Here is an 18316-nt window from a genome sequence, read left to right as displayed (position 1 = left end):
CCAGCCTGGTTAAGTCTGCTACTGAAACATACCTGTCGTTTCCTGGGCATACCCTGGTGGATTAGTCTGTAGTATCACTATCCTGGACAATTGATTCTAGCAAACAACCTATTTTATGCCATTCTCAATCAGTCTGCTTTCTCCTGTCAAATAAACTTGCATTTTTACAACTTGAAGCCTTTGATGGATGGGATATTGTCTTCAAGTACCTTCTTTATTGACGACAATGAGGTTACTCTTTAACAATTATGAATGCTTTTTCCTGTTCCTAGTCCACAATTTAAAACTTGCTCACACAACTTTCCTTGCTAAACTTCACATATTTCATCTTTTTGCTTTCACTATCAATCTGAATCAGTACACTAAGAAGTAACCATGTTATGAACTGAATGCTATGCTGCCTTGAAATTTCTTCTACCAATGAAACTATTACTCTTTAGTTCAGCCTCACACAAGTTCTCACCCCATGGACAGAATACTGCCAAATTTCTTAACTCAGATGCAATTATAGCAAGCCCAATTCTAGATCTCACTAACCCAGGCCTCCACTATTTGCATAACACTTATCATTCTAGTCTTCTGAACTCCCATCAGAATGGCCCATTAAGCTCCTCTCACAGCATTCTAGGGGTTTTCTAGCCCAAAGTTCCATTTTCTTCCTCATGTAAACCAGTCCCTAAAAACTACATGATTAGGTTTATAAAAGCATCAGCCCTACGTGCCAGTATCAATTTTCTGGGTTTGTTGCCTTTCTCACTGCTTTAACCAAATATCTGAAAAGAAACTATTTAAGGGAAGATGTGTGTTTATTCTAGCTAACAGTTTCAGGGCATCATTCCATCACAACAAAGGAGGCATGTCAGCAGGAAGAGAGGCACAGCAAAAGGACTAGAGCAGCTCACATTGTGTTAGCAATAAGGAAACAGAAAAAGAACAGGAAATAGAGCCAGGCTATAAATACACCAGGCCTGCCCCTAAAAGACACACTTCCTCTGGCAAGTCTCCACTTCCCAGAGTCTTCATACTTTCTCCAAACAATGCCACCAACTTGAAACTAAATTTTCAAATAAATCCTCATTCTTTTTATGAGGATATATCTCATTGAAAGAACAATACCACTGACTGATAGCTTGATATTTGATAAATACGGGACTGAGCATTGACAATGTTGTGAAAAGCACAAAAAAAGACATTTTTGATAAACTATGGAAGCTTACAGTCTCAGTAATCAATATAGACATCATGCCTACACACACACACACACAGAGAGAGAGAGAGAGAGAGAGAGAGAGAGATACACAGACACATACATACACACACGACTTTGTGTGCCTCTGCATACATGCTGTTGTTGTTTAGCTTAGCATGTTTATGGGATTCCTAATAGTGGGGGTGTCTATGAATCTCTTGCCTGTTCTTAGGACACTTTTCCTCCCAATGGGTTACCTCATCCAGCCTTGATATGAGGGTTTGTGCCTAGTCTTCTTGTATCTTGTTATGTAGTCTTTAGCTGACAACACTAGGAAGCCTATTCTTCTCTGAAGAGAAATAGATCTGATGGAGAAAGGAAGTAGTGGGGGATGGCTGAGAGGAGTGGTGGGAGAAGAGGAAGTGGTCATGATATATTATAGGACAGAAGAATAAACAAGAAGGAAGGAAAGAAGGAAGGAAGGAAGGAAGGAAGGAAGGAAGGAAGGAAGGAAGGAAAGAAGGAATAGAGACAGACAGAGACAGAGAGAGACAGACAGACATTTGTGCATATGTGGCCATGAGTTTACCCACTTGGAAGCAGTCTTGCATGTGAGAACATATTTCACATGAGGAATCACCAATTTAGTGCTAGAAGAATTTTTTAACTTCTATTATATCATAATAAATACTGTTTTGAAAATTAATGTATCAATAATTGACATATAATGTAAGCATACAGTAAAATATTTGTATAGACTAAACTCTCTACATAATTTAGGAGGCTTGGTGAAAAATGAAAAATAACAAAAAAATCTTCTGTTCAGAAATGTTAAGCATTTCAAGACAAAGATAGTAGGATCCACAAAGTAAGCTCAGAAACCCATAGGATTACACATCTCACACACCTATGAAACTTTCATGTCTTGCACGTTTATTGTATATGTAAGTTTTATTTGGTTACTTAACTTACCTCAGGCTCATTACAGCTATTAACACAGAAAAAGAAAAGACTTTTAGTTCCTTCCCATAACTACCATCTGTGGCTTTCTGTGGAAAAGCAAGATAACTCATCTGAAGAGAGATCTTTTATCCTTTTGTAAAACCATTAAAATTCTAACAGTGATTCAAAGTTGCTGTTAGAAACTCATACACAGTATTTCAATATCAACCATACTGACTTTTTTATTTCTATACACCTCCTTAATCTTGCCTAAGAGAAAAAACTCTCCAATGTAGTGTTCCAAGTTTACTATTTTCCCATGTATGCCACTTAAATCTAAAATTCCCAACTGAGATCTCTATGTCTAGTAAGTAATTTTCCCACAGTAAAATGTCTCCTTGCACAAATTAGATATTTTCTTTTTCCTATCCCTGAAAAATTATCTATTCAGAATCAACTTCCACATATGGTACAGCATCTGGGTCCGATCCAGTAAAGGAGGCAAAATGTCATGTTGGAAGTGAATTAACCCTTCCATTCCACCAGTCCTGTGCCTACTACACTGTAGCTGTAACTGTCTAAATGGGGAGGTTACTCTGGAGTCTCTGGATAGTGTTCCAGGAGTTAAATAACATAAGTGTATACAAAAACATATCTTTATTTTCATCAACCTCTGACCTAAATAATTATGAACACAGGCAATGAAACCACCAGAGTATAAGCAATATCTATGATTTGATCACTGTTAATTTTATACATCCTTTCATATCATATTATCTCCTGCATATTTCTTGAGATATCATTTCTTTTCAACATTACATCAAATTGTTAATGGTGGTGCAATCACTATTATGTTACCAGAGGCTAAAGCAGAGAAATGTCAAGTTCAAAGTCTCCCTGGTCTATAATCTGAGTTCAAGGTCAGTCAACTTAATAAGACTGTCTCAAAAGGAAGAATAAAAAGAGGGCTGGGAATACAGCATAGGAGCAGACCATTTACCATAGTTCAATTTCCATAAATTTTCATAGTTATTTTACTAACATATATTATAACACAAAAATGTTTTTTAAATTGAGATAAATGTATTTCCATATAACTTACTTCTTTTGTAATTCAACTGCCTCATCTTATGAACTTAAGAATACAATCCCAAGATAAGGTCTACATATTTCACTAGACTTACAAGAGAGTCCATGGTACATAAAATGTGAAGAAATGTCACCAAGGAAGTTACAGAGCTCATATATCAGTGAAACAGAGGAACCCTACTGTGCTCTCAATGGGAGTATAGAAATCATTTTAGTACAAGGAGACCCTGGAATTCTAATTAAGCAACAGAGTTTAAATTGCAACAAAATCATCATTATGAAAGGAAATACATTCAAAACAAAGCAGGATATAGGGTGTGTTTGCTTTTTTAATTTTAATGGGTTTTACACATGTGTCCACTGGATTCTATCAGAAAAGGTATAACCCAAATACACTGTTATATCAACTAAAATGTTATATGAATTGGTACCTGAGATGACAGTAGATTACAATCAATGAACAGTCCTTTTCCAGTTCTGTAACGCTGTATGAGGCCAGCCATAATGGCCCCATAGGCAAAAAGGCCAGTGGCGAGATCAGTCATGGCCACTCCTGGGCGAACAGGATCTCCATCCTGATTTGAGGATTGAATGGGAAAAACAGAAATTGAATATTGATTCATTTTATATTTCTCATACATTCAGTACCTAAATAAAAGAATTATATTTGAAGCATGCGTATCTACACATGAACACACACACACACATGAATAAATGCAACAAATTAGTATTCAGGATATCAGCTGTGTATATTTTCTACTGTATTTCTCAAGAGGCATACAAGCCAACCTAAACCAAGTCAAATGAAACAAGAAAACTTTACAAACACATTTGAAATTCATTTTTAACATATTTTACTTAAATAAAAAATTAATGAATTGTTGGATTTAAATTTAAATGTTAATCTTCCAGGAAAGAGTTAAAACAGTTTTTCTCCTGTTGGATGAAATGCTGTTTTAGAAAAGAAACAGCAGAAGGAGGAGGAGGAAGAGAAGGAGGAAAAAAACCTGGTTTAATTTTCTTATAATCATGCTAATAGCTGGCAAATACCCTAATGACATATGCTTTTTAAAAAAACACATAAGGACACATATGTGTGAAAATTTCATAATGAAACTCATCACTTTAAATATTAACTTTAAAATTTAACTTTAAATTTTGATTTTAAAAGATATTAACGCATCCGCTCCCTTCTCTAGAAAGACACAAGATTGGTGGTACCAACTACACATTCCCTCCACCTAAGAACTGCCCCCTCTTCAGAGAGGGGGGTGCTAGACCCATACCAGCAACAGCACACATTACCTGAGGAAAGTCCAAAGTATTTCCACAATGATCTAGAAGATTACATGTAAAAATCCTCTAACTCTGCAAAGGGTTTGCTTCTGAACTTAGAAATTTCACTTAGCTTGAGCAGAACCAGGACTATTCCTGATATTCCATTTCATCATTTAAACTGAATTGCCTATCTTTTAAATAAGCCCCATATAATAGAATGTGGAAATAGACCTTAAAGCACTCGTTCAACAATACACAGGTGAGGTTTCCATAATAAGAAACAGTATCGAACTCCAGGTACCTAGGCCCCACTGCAAATAAACAAACATGTATAATCAAAACAATAAGTCTCTATCAAAAAATATTTTCCTATACTAATGTCCCTGAGAAAGGTTACTTAGATGATGTACAAGAGAATGGTGTCAAAATAGCAATAATAAACACTATCAAAGGACTCAAAGAGGATTTTAATAAACACCATAATGAAGATCAGAAAACCACAAAAGTTAAATGAAATTATGAAAATAATCCAAGATATAGAAACAGAGCACCACAGGGAAAAAGGAAGGTAAAAGATATTCCAATCAATGAACCAGGAAATAAGCAAGCATAATCTTCTAATATCTGACAAAACAGACTTCAAAGCAAGGCAAATCAGATGAGGAAAGGAGTAACACTATCTTCATTGAGAAAAGTCCAAGAATAGGACATAACAATGCTAAACATATATGTACCAAAAATAGTGACAATTTCATAAAAGAAACACTATTAGACTTAAAATCAAAGGAAAAAAATCCCAGAATACTAACAAATGGTGATTCAAGACCAATTTAACCAATAAATAGATTGTCTTAGTTAGGGTTTTACTGCTGTGAACACACACCATGACCAAGGCAACTCTTATAAGTACAGCATTTAATTGTTACTGGCTTGCAGGTTCAGAGGTTCAGTCCATTATCATCAAGGTGGGAACATGGTAGCATCCTGGCAGGTATAGTGCAGGAGGGGCTGAGAGTTCATTTGGAGGCTGCAAGGAAAATACCGGCTTCCAGGCAGCTAGGACAAGGGTATTAAAGCCCACGCCCACAGTGTCACACCTACTCCAACAAGGCTACACTTCCTAATAGTGCCATTCCCTTGGCCAAGCATTTACAAACCATCACAAAGGTTATCTTAAAAAAAAGAACTAAATAGACTAAAAAGACTGAAAATTAATGACATCATAAAATCATATGATATGTATATAATTTTACCCAAACACTAATGAGTACAAATTCTTCTCAGCAGCCCCTGGGACTTCCCACAAAATAAGACACAAAACAAATCTCAAAAAATGCAGGAAAAATTAAATCATATCTCTCATTGTATCTGAACACTACAGAAGACAGAAAGTACACTAATCCATGGAAGTTCAACAACACAGTACTGAGCCAAAACTGGGTATAGCAAGAAGGGTATTAACTTTTTTCTATACCTGAATGGAAATGAAAACACAATATACTAAAGTCTTTTGAGATACAATGAAAGCAGTCATAAGAGGGAATTTTATAGATCAATTTTATAGATGTATAGTTTATACATCAAAGGATTTGAGAGATCTCAAATAAATAACTTAATGATGTAGCTAAAGGCCATAGAAAAACAAAACAAGCAACATCCTAAGAAAGTAGATGAGAAGTGATAATAACAACAGAGCTGAAATTAATGAACTAGAAGTGAAAAAAATGAATGAGATAAGGAATTGGTACTCTGGAAATATAACAAGGTTGACAAGTATTTAGCCAAACTAGCAAACAGAAATAATGCAAATTAATAAAATTAGAGATGAGAGTAATATATCTTAACAGACTCCAAAAAAATTCAGAGGATTATGAGAACATACTTTAAAGTTTTTATATTCCAAAGGACTAGAAAGTCTAAAGAAATAGATAAATGTATTAAAAAGAACATGGCCCTTGGCTGAAGCAGGACCACATACATCAAGATGGCCTAAGGTGACTGCATAGGCCAGTCATATCAACACGGCCCTTGGTGGCTGCAGTTTTTTTGTGTAGGGATAGGAACCTGTTTAATTTCCCCCTTCTCAGTTAGCATGATCATTGGTGTTGCCATTTTTCTTTCTAGTCTGGTTTAGGTAGTCATATTTTGAAGTATCATGGATAGATATCCTATCATCTTAAGAAATATAATCTTACAGCAGATTTTCTGGTCCTCCACTCTTATAAAACTACCAGCCCCTCTTGTGCAACATTCCATGAGCCGTGGGCACAGGCACCCTATGAGTTGTTGTCCTCTACATTTTCACCAGTTGTGGTTTTCTGCTGCAAAGTGAAGGGGTTTTCCCCCCATGAGGAGGATGCAAGATAAATTTATCTGTAGTTGTAAAATCAAGTATTTAGAAAGCAGTTAAGAATTATTCTGATCTAAAAACTGATGATTGTATGTTCTCACCCAAGATCTATGACCTCACTAGATATGAATAGATGACTGAGTTTCAGTACCAGGCATGATTTCCTTCCCCTTGAGTGGGCCTTAAGTATAACTAGAGAGCTTTTGGTTACTACCAAGGTATGAATGCCAGCTTCAAACACTCAGAATTATCTTGCTGTGTTAGTAAATGTGCTTCAAAGAAATCCTGGCTGGGTAGGACTTTTGTTTGGTTCCTTCCCTTAGCAGGAATATAAATTGCTAAAAAAAAAATCAATAAAAATATTCCCTTGGGGGGGAAAAAGAAAAAATCTACACAGAACTAATAGCTGCTGAGAGGGGGAGAATTAGACATTCCTGAGAATGAATCTCCTCATTAGGAGATATCAAATTTCAAATTTTAGTACTGTGAAAGATAATCCTCAGACGAGCTTGAATCTTCTGAGTCCTGTGCTTGAAGTACAAGGTTTTTGTAGCAAGAGAGACTTACTTTCAACCTCTGGGAGGCAATTGTCATAACCTATGTTGGTTTTTCATTTGTCATTTGTTTTGTATGGGTAATGTTGACTCTGATATGGGAAAAGCCCATTTTAACTCTTTTTATGCATGTATAAAAATTTTCTATACTAGTGGGTTTATATGTCTTTTTAAAAAGGTCTTTAGTGATTTATCCTCCTCCGTACTCCCTCTTCTACTTTTCCCTTCTCTCAAACACCTCAGCTTAATCATTGCTTTTTCACTATCCCCCTAACAGGACTCGGAAGTGTGATTGGGGTCCATTACATAAAATTCCAAAAAAAATCAATAAAAATATTCCCTTAGGGGAAAAAAAGAAAAAATCTACACAGAACTAATAGCTGCTGAGAGGGGGAGAATTAGACATTCCTGAGAATGAATCTCCTAATTAGTTGTCCAACACCAAGTTGTAAGCCATGAAATCAAATTCACACAAACAACACTTAAGAGATCCAATGGGTTATATTTATGCATCTTATGAAGTTAACATACATAACAATTATATGTCTATAAAACAATAAAAAAGAGGACATGAATTTGAGAAGTAGTAAAATGGGTAGGTGAGGTTAGAGGGCAGGCACTTGGGAAAAGTTTCAGTGAGTAAAATGAATGGAGAAAATGAAAATTATATTTTAATTCCTAAAAAGTTCTTTTGAACTTTTAAAGGAGGACTTCACTTGTGGATAAATTATAGGCAACAATTGACATGTAGAACCCCATAAAGCTAAAAAATTTCTTCAGGACTGATGAAACAATTAAGTGAAGAGCAAGCCCACAGAGAAGGAAAAAATATTTGCCAGCTATGTATATGACAGAAGAATAATATTCAGAATATTATAAAGAACTCAAAAGAGTTTTTTTTTAAAAAAGATCCATTCAAATCCAAATGCAGAGTTCTCAAAAGAGGAATATAAATTGCTAAGAAATATTTCAAAAGATGTTCATCATCCTTAGCAATTAAAGAAATACAAATCAAAACAAATTTGAGATGTCATCTCATTGCAGTCAGAATTGACAAAGAGCAAGAAACAATCAACAAACAATGCTAGGGAGGATGTAGGGAAAGAGGAACACTCATTAACTGTTGGTAGAATTGCAAACTGGTATATCCACTCTGGAAATTAATACAAAGTAATCTCAAAAAGCTAAAAATAAATCGACCATATGACCCAGCTCTACTACTCCTTATCATGTGCTCAAAGGACTCAACAGGTACTTCAGCCAGGTTTATCATTGCTTTAATCACAATAGCTAGGAAACTGAAACAGCCCAAATGCCCTTCAACTGATGAACAAGTAATGAAAATGTGGTTCACAGACATTGTAAAATATTATTCAACCATAAGAAAAAATGAAATCATGAAATTTATAAGTAAATAGATAGAACTAAAAAATATTACATTGACAGAGGTGACCCAAATGACATAAATGGCACATGTTCTCTCTTATACATGTTTCCTAGCTCCAAATCTTCAGATGTGAGCATATAACATGGAGTAACCACAGAAACCAAGAAAGTAAAATGTTACCATGGCAGGGAGGGCACTAGAGAGAGGAACACAGCATAGGGGTAACATAAAAGGAAAAATGTGGAATTAGTTGAAGAAGCTGGTAAGGAGGTCAAGAGGAAAGAGAGAAAGGACTAAAAGTATGAATAAGAACGTTGAAACAGCCATAGGATTCATATTTTATTTACCTAAAATCACATTAAATACATATAAGTGTGTGTGTGTGTGTGTGTGTGTGTGTGTGTACTTATAGGAAAGAGGTTATGAGGGAGAGGAGCAAATGAGGAAAGTCAACTAAAATAAAGTATTATGAAAGTGACAGTAAAATGGGTTGCTTTGTAAGCTAGTCATAAAATAATTTTTAGAAGTGAGCAGGTAGAGCACACACTGTGTAGCTACACTGTTGGAACGCAGTGCAGTTCACCAGTGGAACCATGGACGTCTTCACCTCCATAGTTTTCACTCATTTTAGAACTTGGGTAAAAACTGGTAGGTCCCAAATGTTTTCACTTCTTTCAAACTGAATTCAGTGCTTTTAAATAAAAGCATTCACAATAATGACATCTTTACCGAATGAGAGCCCAGGGATTGAATAAAGACAGATATGTCCATTTTCTGTTCTCTCAATGAACAAAAAGAAAATCAATCACTTCATTATTTAAAGGAAGGGCTAAATATTTTCTGTGACAAAAAATGAAACATCAGAAGACAGAAGTACAAAGGTCCTTGTATCTTACGACATTAAACCCTCATAGTAGCTTTGAATTAAATGTAAAATTTAGAGGAGATCACTCTGCCTCAGTTTATCTAAGCCCTGCAGTGATCTATCTAGAAGTAACTAAGGAAAAGTAGCTGAGAGGAGGACCACCTGCTGTAAGCGAATGCCAGCCTGTTTGGTTTGAATTGGGTGTCTTTTACCTTTATCTACTAGGCTTTCATAGTATGCTTTTGTCTTATGTCAATAACATTCAAATTTCCCCCAAAAGTCTTTGCTCTGATCTAACCCAACATATTTTGGACACATATATTCGTTTAGAAATTCTGCAACAAACTATCAATGGAGAGGAACCATAGTATTAAACAATTTAGGCCATAGTAAAGATGGCAGATGAGACAAAACTGTATCTGTCACTTTAAGTAATAAATTTGCAAATACATGACTACTTAAACTATTCTAGATGAAAAGGGTCTTCTATGTATATTCACTAAGCACAGGCAGAAATGGACATCTATCATCTCATCAGCCATTCTCTTTGATGAAAGAAAATTCCCAAGTCAAACAAAGCTGACTTAGAATAGTAGTCTGAATAATAATAATAAAAAAATCAAAAGTTTATCACATGATATTTGTAGGACCATGAAAGGCAGCCTGATTTCTGGTTGATCTACGTTTGAAACCCTGGTGACCCAGCAGGTGATTCCGCAGGGTTCCCTGCAAAGGACAGCAGGCTTAGGCATTTGCTCCCAGACTCCAGGCTCCTGACACAAGGCAGGGGAGACCTCCATAGAGTGGGGTCCTTCAACCACATAGGACAATGCCCCCTAGCCCCTCCACAGTTAGAGGGTGAGACTACAGGCAACACAGCCTCAAGACAGATCTCCATATTAATGAGGTACCTAAAGGCCAGAGGGGCATAACCAACTAAACATTTCTTCCCAGACCTTCCTCCTTACAAAAGGTATTTAACCTCAGGCTCACCCTAAAAATACTTGGGCATAGTTTTCATCTATTTTCTGCCATGACAATAAACATCTTAAGACTATGAACTATTTTTCTTCTTTTCAGGATCTGCCATGGGGAACAGTGGAGCATGGGACGCAGCCAGAGCTCATCTTTCCCCCTCCCCTTCAGCTGCAGGCAAATCCAGCCTATAGGCCCCACTTCATTCTCAGCCATTCTGCGGTCCCCCCGCAGCATCTAGGGGCCCAAGAGCCTAAGAACCAGCCGGTCCCCAGCTGCCTTTTGGACCGGGAACTCCCAAACTAAGAACTCCGGCTTCCTGAGGGACCTCATCTTCCTGTGCCTCTGCTTCTCTGAGCCACAGCCCTAGCACCTTAGGGGGTGTCAGATGTGGGACTCACATCAACCCAACAGATATTAATAAAAATATTGTTCTTTTTTCATGAAGTCATATTGACATTTAAGTTTCAGCTCATTTACACTAACCACATTTACACTGTATTTTACAAAGTCATTCTCAGCCAGATCAGCAGCCAATATGGCCCACACACTACAGCCCACTTGCCTCCCAGGAGGTTTGCAATAATCAAATATACAGATCCCAGCTGACTCGGGATCACCCCAACCCTGCCACCAGCTCCACTTTCCTTCTAGTCCACTTTCCCAACCAGGCCAGATCAACAGCCTTATACACTCCCACATCCTACAGCCTGTCTGCCTCCAAGGAGGTCTGCAGTAACCAAGGACACAGCCTGCCTGCCTCCCTCCCAGGAAGCCCACAGTAACCAAGGAAATAGGAGGCCTGCTGTAACCAGAGACACAAGAGGCCCACCCTAACCAGAGTCAGCACTGCCTGCTTCTAAAGAGACCTGCTTTAACCCATGCCAGAGAGCTCTACCTGCAGCCAAGAACACGAGCTACAGTCAGAGACACCTAGACCAGTTAACACTAGAGATAACCAGAAGGCCAGAAGCAAGAGCAAGATCATAAGCAACAGAGCTCAGTGCAATTTGGCACCACTAGAACCCAGTTCTCCCACCACAGCAAGCCCTGGATACCCTAACACACCTGAAAAGCAAGATAATGACCTAAAATCCCATCTCATAAAAATGGTAGAGGCCTTTAGAGACAATATAAAGAACTCCCTTAAAACAATATAGGAAAACACAGGCAAACAGGTAGAAGCTATAAATAAATAAATAAATAAATAAATAAATAAATAAATAAATCCCTTAAAGAAATACAGAAAAGTACAAAAACAGTTAGAGGAATTGAACAAAATGACTCAAGAACTAAAAACGGAAATAAAAACAATAAAGAAAACACAAAAGAAGGCAACCCTGGAGATAGACAACTTAGGAAAGATATCAGGAGCTACAGATGCAAGCACCACCAACAGAATACAAGAGATAGAAGAGAGAATCTCAGGCTTAGAAGATACCATAGAAAATACTGACACACAGTTCAAAGAAAATACAAAGTATAAAAAGCTCCTAACCTAAAATATCCAGGAAATTCAGGACACAATGAAAAGATCAAACCTAGGAATAATACGAATAAAAGAGGGTGAAGAATCCTGCTCAAAGGGCCAGAAAACATCTTCAACAAAATCATAGAAGAAAACTTACCTAACCTGAAGAAAGAGATGGCCATAAATATACAAGAAGCCTACAAAATACCAACTAGATTGGACCAGAAAAGAAAATCCTCTTGACACATAATAATCAAAACACTAAATGCATAGAACAAAGAAAGAATATTAAAAGCTGTAAAAAAAAATGTCAAGTAACATATAAAGGCAGGCCTATAAGAATTACACCAGATTTCTCAACAGAGACAATGAAACCTAGAAGATTCTGGGCAGATGCCATCCAGAACCTAAGAGAAAACAAATAGCACCCTAGAATAATATACTCAGCAAAATTCTCACCATAAGTTGAGAAACCAAGATATCCCATGACAAAACAAAATTTAAACAATATCTTTCTACTAATCCAGCTCCACAAAGGATACAGGAACAAAATCTCCAACACAAGGAAGGTAACTACATCCAAGAAAACACAAGAATTTAATCTTTCACAACAAACCCGAAAGAAGAAAATCATATACTCATAATATCACCTCCAGCAACAACAACAACAACAACAAAAACCAAGAAACTAACAATAATATGTCTTTAACATCTCTCAACATCAATTGACTTAATTTCCCAATATACAGGCTAACAGACTGGATATGGAACCAGGATCCAGCATTTTGCTGTATACAAGAAACACACCTCAGTGACAAGGAGAAACTCTACCTCAGAGTAAAGGGCTGGGAAAAAAAGTGTTCAAAGCCAATAGTCCCAAGAAACAAGCTAGAGTTGCCATTCTAATATCCAATAAAATAGACTTTCAACCAAAAGTTATCAAATGAAACAAGGAAGGACATTTCATATTCATCAAAGGAAAACTCCACAAAGATTTTTCTCAATTCTGAACATCTGTGCCCCAAATGCAAAAGTACCCACATTCATAAAAGAAACTTTACTAAAGGTCAAAACATACATTGAACCTCACACAACAATAGTGGGAGACTTAAACACCCCACTCTCACCAACAGACAGGTCATAAAAACAGAAACTAAACAGAAACACAGTGAAACTAACAGAAGTTATGAACCAAATGGATTTAACAGATATCTACAAAACATTTCACCCCAAAACAAGAGAATATACCTTCTTCTCAGCACCTCATGGAACCTTCTCCAAAATTGACCATATAATCAGATATAAAACAAACCTCAACAGATACAAGAAGATTGGAATAATCCTATGTGTTCTACCAGACCACCACAAACTAAGGCTAGACTTCAATAACAAGAAAAACAACAGAAAGCCCATATACTCATGGAAATTGAACAACTCTCTGCTCAATGATAACTTGGTCAGAGAAGACTTAAATAAAGAAACCAAAGACTTTATAGAAGTCAATGAAAATCAACACACATCATACTCAAACTTATGGAACACAATAAAAGCAGTGATAATAGGAATTCAATAGCACTAAGTGCCATCAAAAAGAAATTGGAGAGACTCATACAGGTAACTTAGCATCACTCCTGAAATCTCTGTAACAGAAAGAAGCAAACACACCCAAGAGGAGTAGATCACAGGAAATAGTGAAACTCCCAGCTGAAATCAACCAGTTAGAAATAAAGAGAATGATACAAAGATTCACAAAAACAAGATCTGGTTCTTTGAGAAAATCAACAAGATAGCCAAACCCCTAGCCAAACTAACTGAAGAACAAAAGAACAGTATCCAAATTAACAAAATCAGAAATGAGAAGAGAGATAACAACAACAGAATCTGAGGAAATTCAAAATATCAGAACCTACTACAAAAAACTGTACTCTACAAAACTGGAAAATCTAGAAGAAATGTATGATTCTCTAGATAGAAACCATGTACCAAAATAAAATCAAGATCAGGTAATCTATCTAAATAATCCATAACCACTAAGGAAACAGAAACAGTCATCAAAAAACTCCTATCCAAAATAAGCCCAGGGCCAGATGGTTTTAGTGCATATTCTATCAGATTCAAAGAAGAGCTAATACTCCTCAACTATTCCACAAAATAGAAACATCATTAACACTATCTAATTCATTCTATGAAGTCACAGTTACTCTGATACCTAAACCACACAAAGAACCAACAAAGAAAAAGAATTTCAGACCAATCTAACTTAGGAATATAGATACAAAAATACTCAATAAAATTCTCACAAACCAAATCCAAGAATACATCAAAACCCTCATTCACCATGATCAAGTAGGCTTCAGCCCAGGGATGCAGGGATATGTATGATATATCCATCAATGTAACAAACTATATAAACAAACTCAAGGGGGAAAACACACGATTATCAACACCCCTTCATGTTAAAAGTCCTGGAGAAATCAATAATTCATGGTACATACCTAAGTATAATAAAAGCAATATATAGCAAGCCAATAGACAACATCAAATTAAATGACAAGAAACTAGAAGCAATCTCACTAAAATCCAGGACAAGACAAAGAGGCCCTCTCCCCATATCTATTCAATATAGTATTCGAAGTTCTAGCTAGAGCAATTAGATAACAAAAGGATATCAAGGTGATAGAGATTGGAAAGGAAAAAAATCAAAGTATCCCTATTTAAAGACAGTATGGTAGTATATATAAGTGACTCCCAAAATTCCACCAGAGAACTACTAGAGCTGAGAAATATCTTCAGCAAGATAGCAGCATATAAAATTATCTGAAACAAGTTAGTAGCCTTCCTTTATATAAATGATACACAGGCTGAGAAAGAAATTAGGAAAGAAACAATACCCTTCACAATAGCCACAAATAGTATAAAATATCTTAGTGTAACTCTTACCAAGCAAGTGAAAGATCTGTACAACAAGAACTTCAAATCCCTGAAAAAAGAAACCGAAGACCTAAGACGATAGAAAGATCTCCCATTCTCATGGATTGGTGGGATTAACAAAGTGAAAATGGCCATCTTACCAAAAGCAATCTACAGACTCAATGCAATCCTCAGCAAAATTACAACACAATTCTTCACAGACATGGAAAAAGCAACTATCAACTTCATATGGATAAACAAAAACCCAGAATAGCTAAAACAATTCTCAACAATAAAAGAACTTCTCTGGGAAATCACCATCCCTGACCTCAAGCTGTACTACAGAGCAATAGTGATAAAAACTTCATGGTATTGGTACACAGACACACAGGTTGATGAATGGGATAGAACTGAAGACCCAGAAATAAACCCACACATTTATGGACAAAATATACAAAGAACCCAAGAAGTTAACCTCCAAAAAAAAAAAACAAAACAAATAACCCAATTAAAAAATGGAGAACAGAGCTAAGCAAAGAATTCACAACAAAGGAATCTCAAATAGCCGAGAAGCACTTAAGAAATGTTCAAAGTCCTTAGTGATCAGAGAAATACAAATCAAAACGGACCCTGAGATTCCACTTCACACCAGTCAGAATGGCTAAGAACAAAAACTCAGGTGACAGCACATGCTGGCAAGAATGTAGAGAAAGAGGAACACTCTTCCATTGCTAGTGGGATTGCAAACTGGTACAACCATTCTGGAAATCAATCTACAGTTCTTTAGAAAATCGGAACTAGATCTACCTGAAGACTCTATACCTGAAGAGCCATACTGCTCTTGGACCCAAAAGATGCCCCACCATGCCACAAAGACACATGTTCCACCATGTTCATTGCAGCCTTATTTGTGATAGCCAGAAGCTGTAAACAATCCAGATGTCCCTCAACAGAAGAATGAACACAGAAAACGTGGCTCATTTACACAATGGAATACTATACAGCTACTAAAAATGAGGACATCGTGAATTTTGCAGGCAAATGGATGGAACTAGAAAATATCATCAGTTATAATATCAGTTATAAGGTAACTCAGACCCAAAAACCACATGCATGGTATGTACTCAGTAATAAGTGGATATTGGCCAAAAGGTACCAAACACCTAGGATACAACCTACAGACCTTAACAAATGTAATAAGCAGAAAGGCCCAAGTGAGGAGGCTTCAATCCACTTAGAAGTGGGAAGGAAATAATCAATAGAGGTAGAAGGAAGGAGTGACCTGGATGTGAGCAGGGAGGGGGAGGGGCAAAAGGGGAACAAGAACAAGACATGGGGGGACAGGAGAGAAACCCAGAGGGCCAAGAGAATAAATGGAAACAAGCACCCTGGGGGCTGGGAAAGGTGACAAACCTTCTAGAAAGTATCAGAGACCCAGGAGGTGAGAGACTCTCAGGATTCAATGGGGGTGACTGTAGCCAAAATGTTCAAGAAGGAACTTTTTGAGAAGGAACTCGAAAAGTCCACCTCCAATAGATAGACAGGGTCTCAAGTGGAGGGATTGGGTTACTAACTCACAGTCAACATTTCTGACTCACAATTTTTCCTGTCTAAAAGAACTGCAGGGAAAAAATGGAGAATCGACTGAAGGGAAGGTGGCCCATTGATTGGTGCAACTTTGGATCCATCTCATGGGGTAGACACCAAGGCCTGATACTATTCCTAATGCTATGATGTGCTTACAGATGGCAGTATGGCATGGAGAGATCCTACCAGCAGCTGGCTAAGACAGAAGCAGATCCTTACACCCAACCATTGGACTGAACTCAGGAACCCCTATGGTTGAATTAGGGAAAGGATTGAAGAAGTTGAAAGGGAGGGTGACCCCATAAGAAGACCAGCAGTCTCAACTAACCCAGACCCCAGGGAGCTCTCAGAGACTGAGTCACAAACCAGGAGGCATATACAGGCAAGTCAGAGACCCCTGGCATGTATATAACAGATGTCTGTGTGGTTTGGCCTCAGTGGGAAAAGATGCACTTAATCCTCAAGAGACTTGTGGCCCCAGCGAAGGGAGAGGTCTGGTGGTGGGGAGCACCCTCTTGAAGAAAAGAGGGAGGAGGAATGGAATGAGGAACTGTGGGAGGAGTGGATCAAAAGGGGGGGCAACAACTATAATGTAAATAAATTAAATAATTAATTTTAAAAAGTTATTCTTTTCCCCTGGTTTCTTTCTAAAATTAATTCTAGCTTAACTTGATGAGATAAATCATGGAAAATATGAGAAATAAGTAAGAATAGTCTAAGAATACCTACCTCAGGTCCTGTGATGTGCATTAGACCAGACATAGCAGAAGCAATAGCATCATAACCTGCTCTGTGTGACATGGGTCCTGTCTGGCCATATCCTGCAACAAGAAGAACAAGCATTCAGTGCCACATGGGGTGTGACAGTGTGCTAAAACCACTCACCTCAAAAACCTGCAGTGCTGTTCCTATTACACCTGTGTGGCCCTTGGTGGAAGCAGTAAGAGATAACTATATACTAGGAAACAAAAGCCTTCTGAGTTGCTGGCCTCATTCTGCCTTAGGGGTGGTTTTATTTTGGTTTTTTGTTTGTTTGTTTGTTTGTTTTGTTTTGCTGCCTTTAGAATAGTTTGAAATGATTTTATTTAATTGGCAACAATTTAAAAAATAAAAAGAATAGCACATAAGACATGATTTCTGACTTTTCTTTAAAAGTCAGAAAATAAGACAGGCATGGTAGTGTGCCCCTTTAATCCCAGCACTTGGGAGGCAAAGGCAGGTGGATCTGAATTCAAGGCCAGCCTAGTCTACAGAGTGAGTTCCAGGACAGCCAGGGCTACGCAGAGAAATCTTATCTCAGGAAAAAAGGATGGTCAGAAATATATTCAGTGTTAGCCCCTTCTCCCACGGCAGCAAGCCAAGTTGAGTAACAGCTCCCCTTTATATGGGGTTCACACTCTCTCCTTAGGCCTCCTCCAGTGTCACCTCTTCAGCTCATTCGAAGCCCTCACTAGACACTACCTACGCTTCTGTGTGACAGGACAAAAGTGAAGCAAAATGCATTTACCTACATTAGGTTTGTTTATTTCTCAACTAAGCAAACAAGTTATAAGTGATGGAGTTTAAAGCTGGACATATTTGAGGAATGGTGGTACAGTGTGTACCTGCAATCCTAGCACTCAAGAGGCTGAGGAAGGAGGACCAGGAGATTGAGGCTAGCCTGAACTACATTCCTAGACCCTGTCTTTAAAAGAAGAAAGAAAGAAAGAAAGAAAGAGA

The 18316-nt window shown here is 37.4% G+C and overlaps 1 protein-coding gene across 1 annotated transcript in view; it reads right to left on the bottom strand.

Annotated features, from left to right (window-relative positions):
• Positions 1–17440, bottom strand: part of LOC114623159 (succinate--hydroxymethylglutarate CoA-transferase) — a 638590-nt gene extending 621150 nt beyond the window's left edge. Inside the window, exons 1-2 of the mRNA XM_028769852.1 lie at positions 17327–17440; positions 3652–3795 (exon numbers count right to left, since the gene is read on the bottom strand). Coding sequence (XP_028625685.1) covers positions 3652–3795; positions 17327–17440 — 258 coding nt within the window. The remainder of the gene's footprint in view (positions 1–3651; positions 3796–17326) is intronic.
• Positions 17441–18316: the final 876 nt, after the last annotated feature.

This window comes from Grammomys surdaster, unplaced genomic scaffold (genome assembly GCF_004785775.1).
Source record: "Grammomys surdaster isolate TR1022 unplaced genomic scaffold, NIH_TR_1.0 194, whole genome shotgun sequence".
Classification (NCBI taxonomy): domain Eukaryota; kingdom Metazoa; phylum Chordata; class Mammalia; order Rodentia; family Muridae; genus Grammomys; species Grammomys surdaster.
The sequence above is the reverse complement of the archived record's forward strand: the minus strand, read 5'-3'. Positions and strand labels throughout refer to the sequence as shown.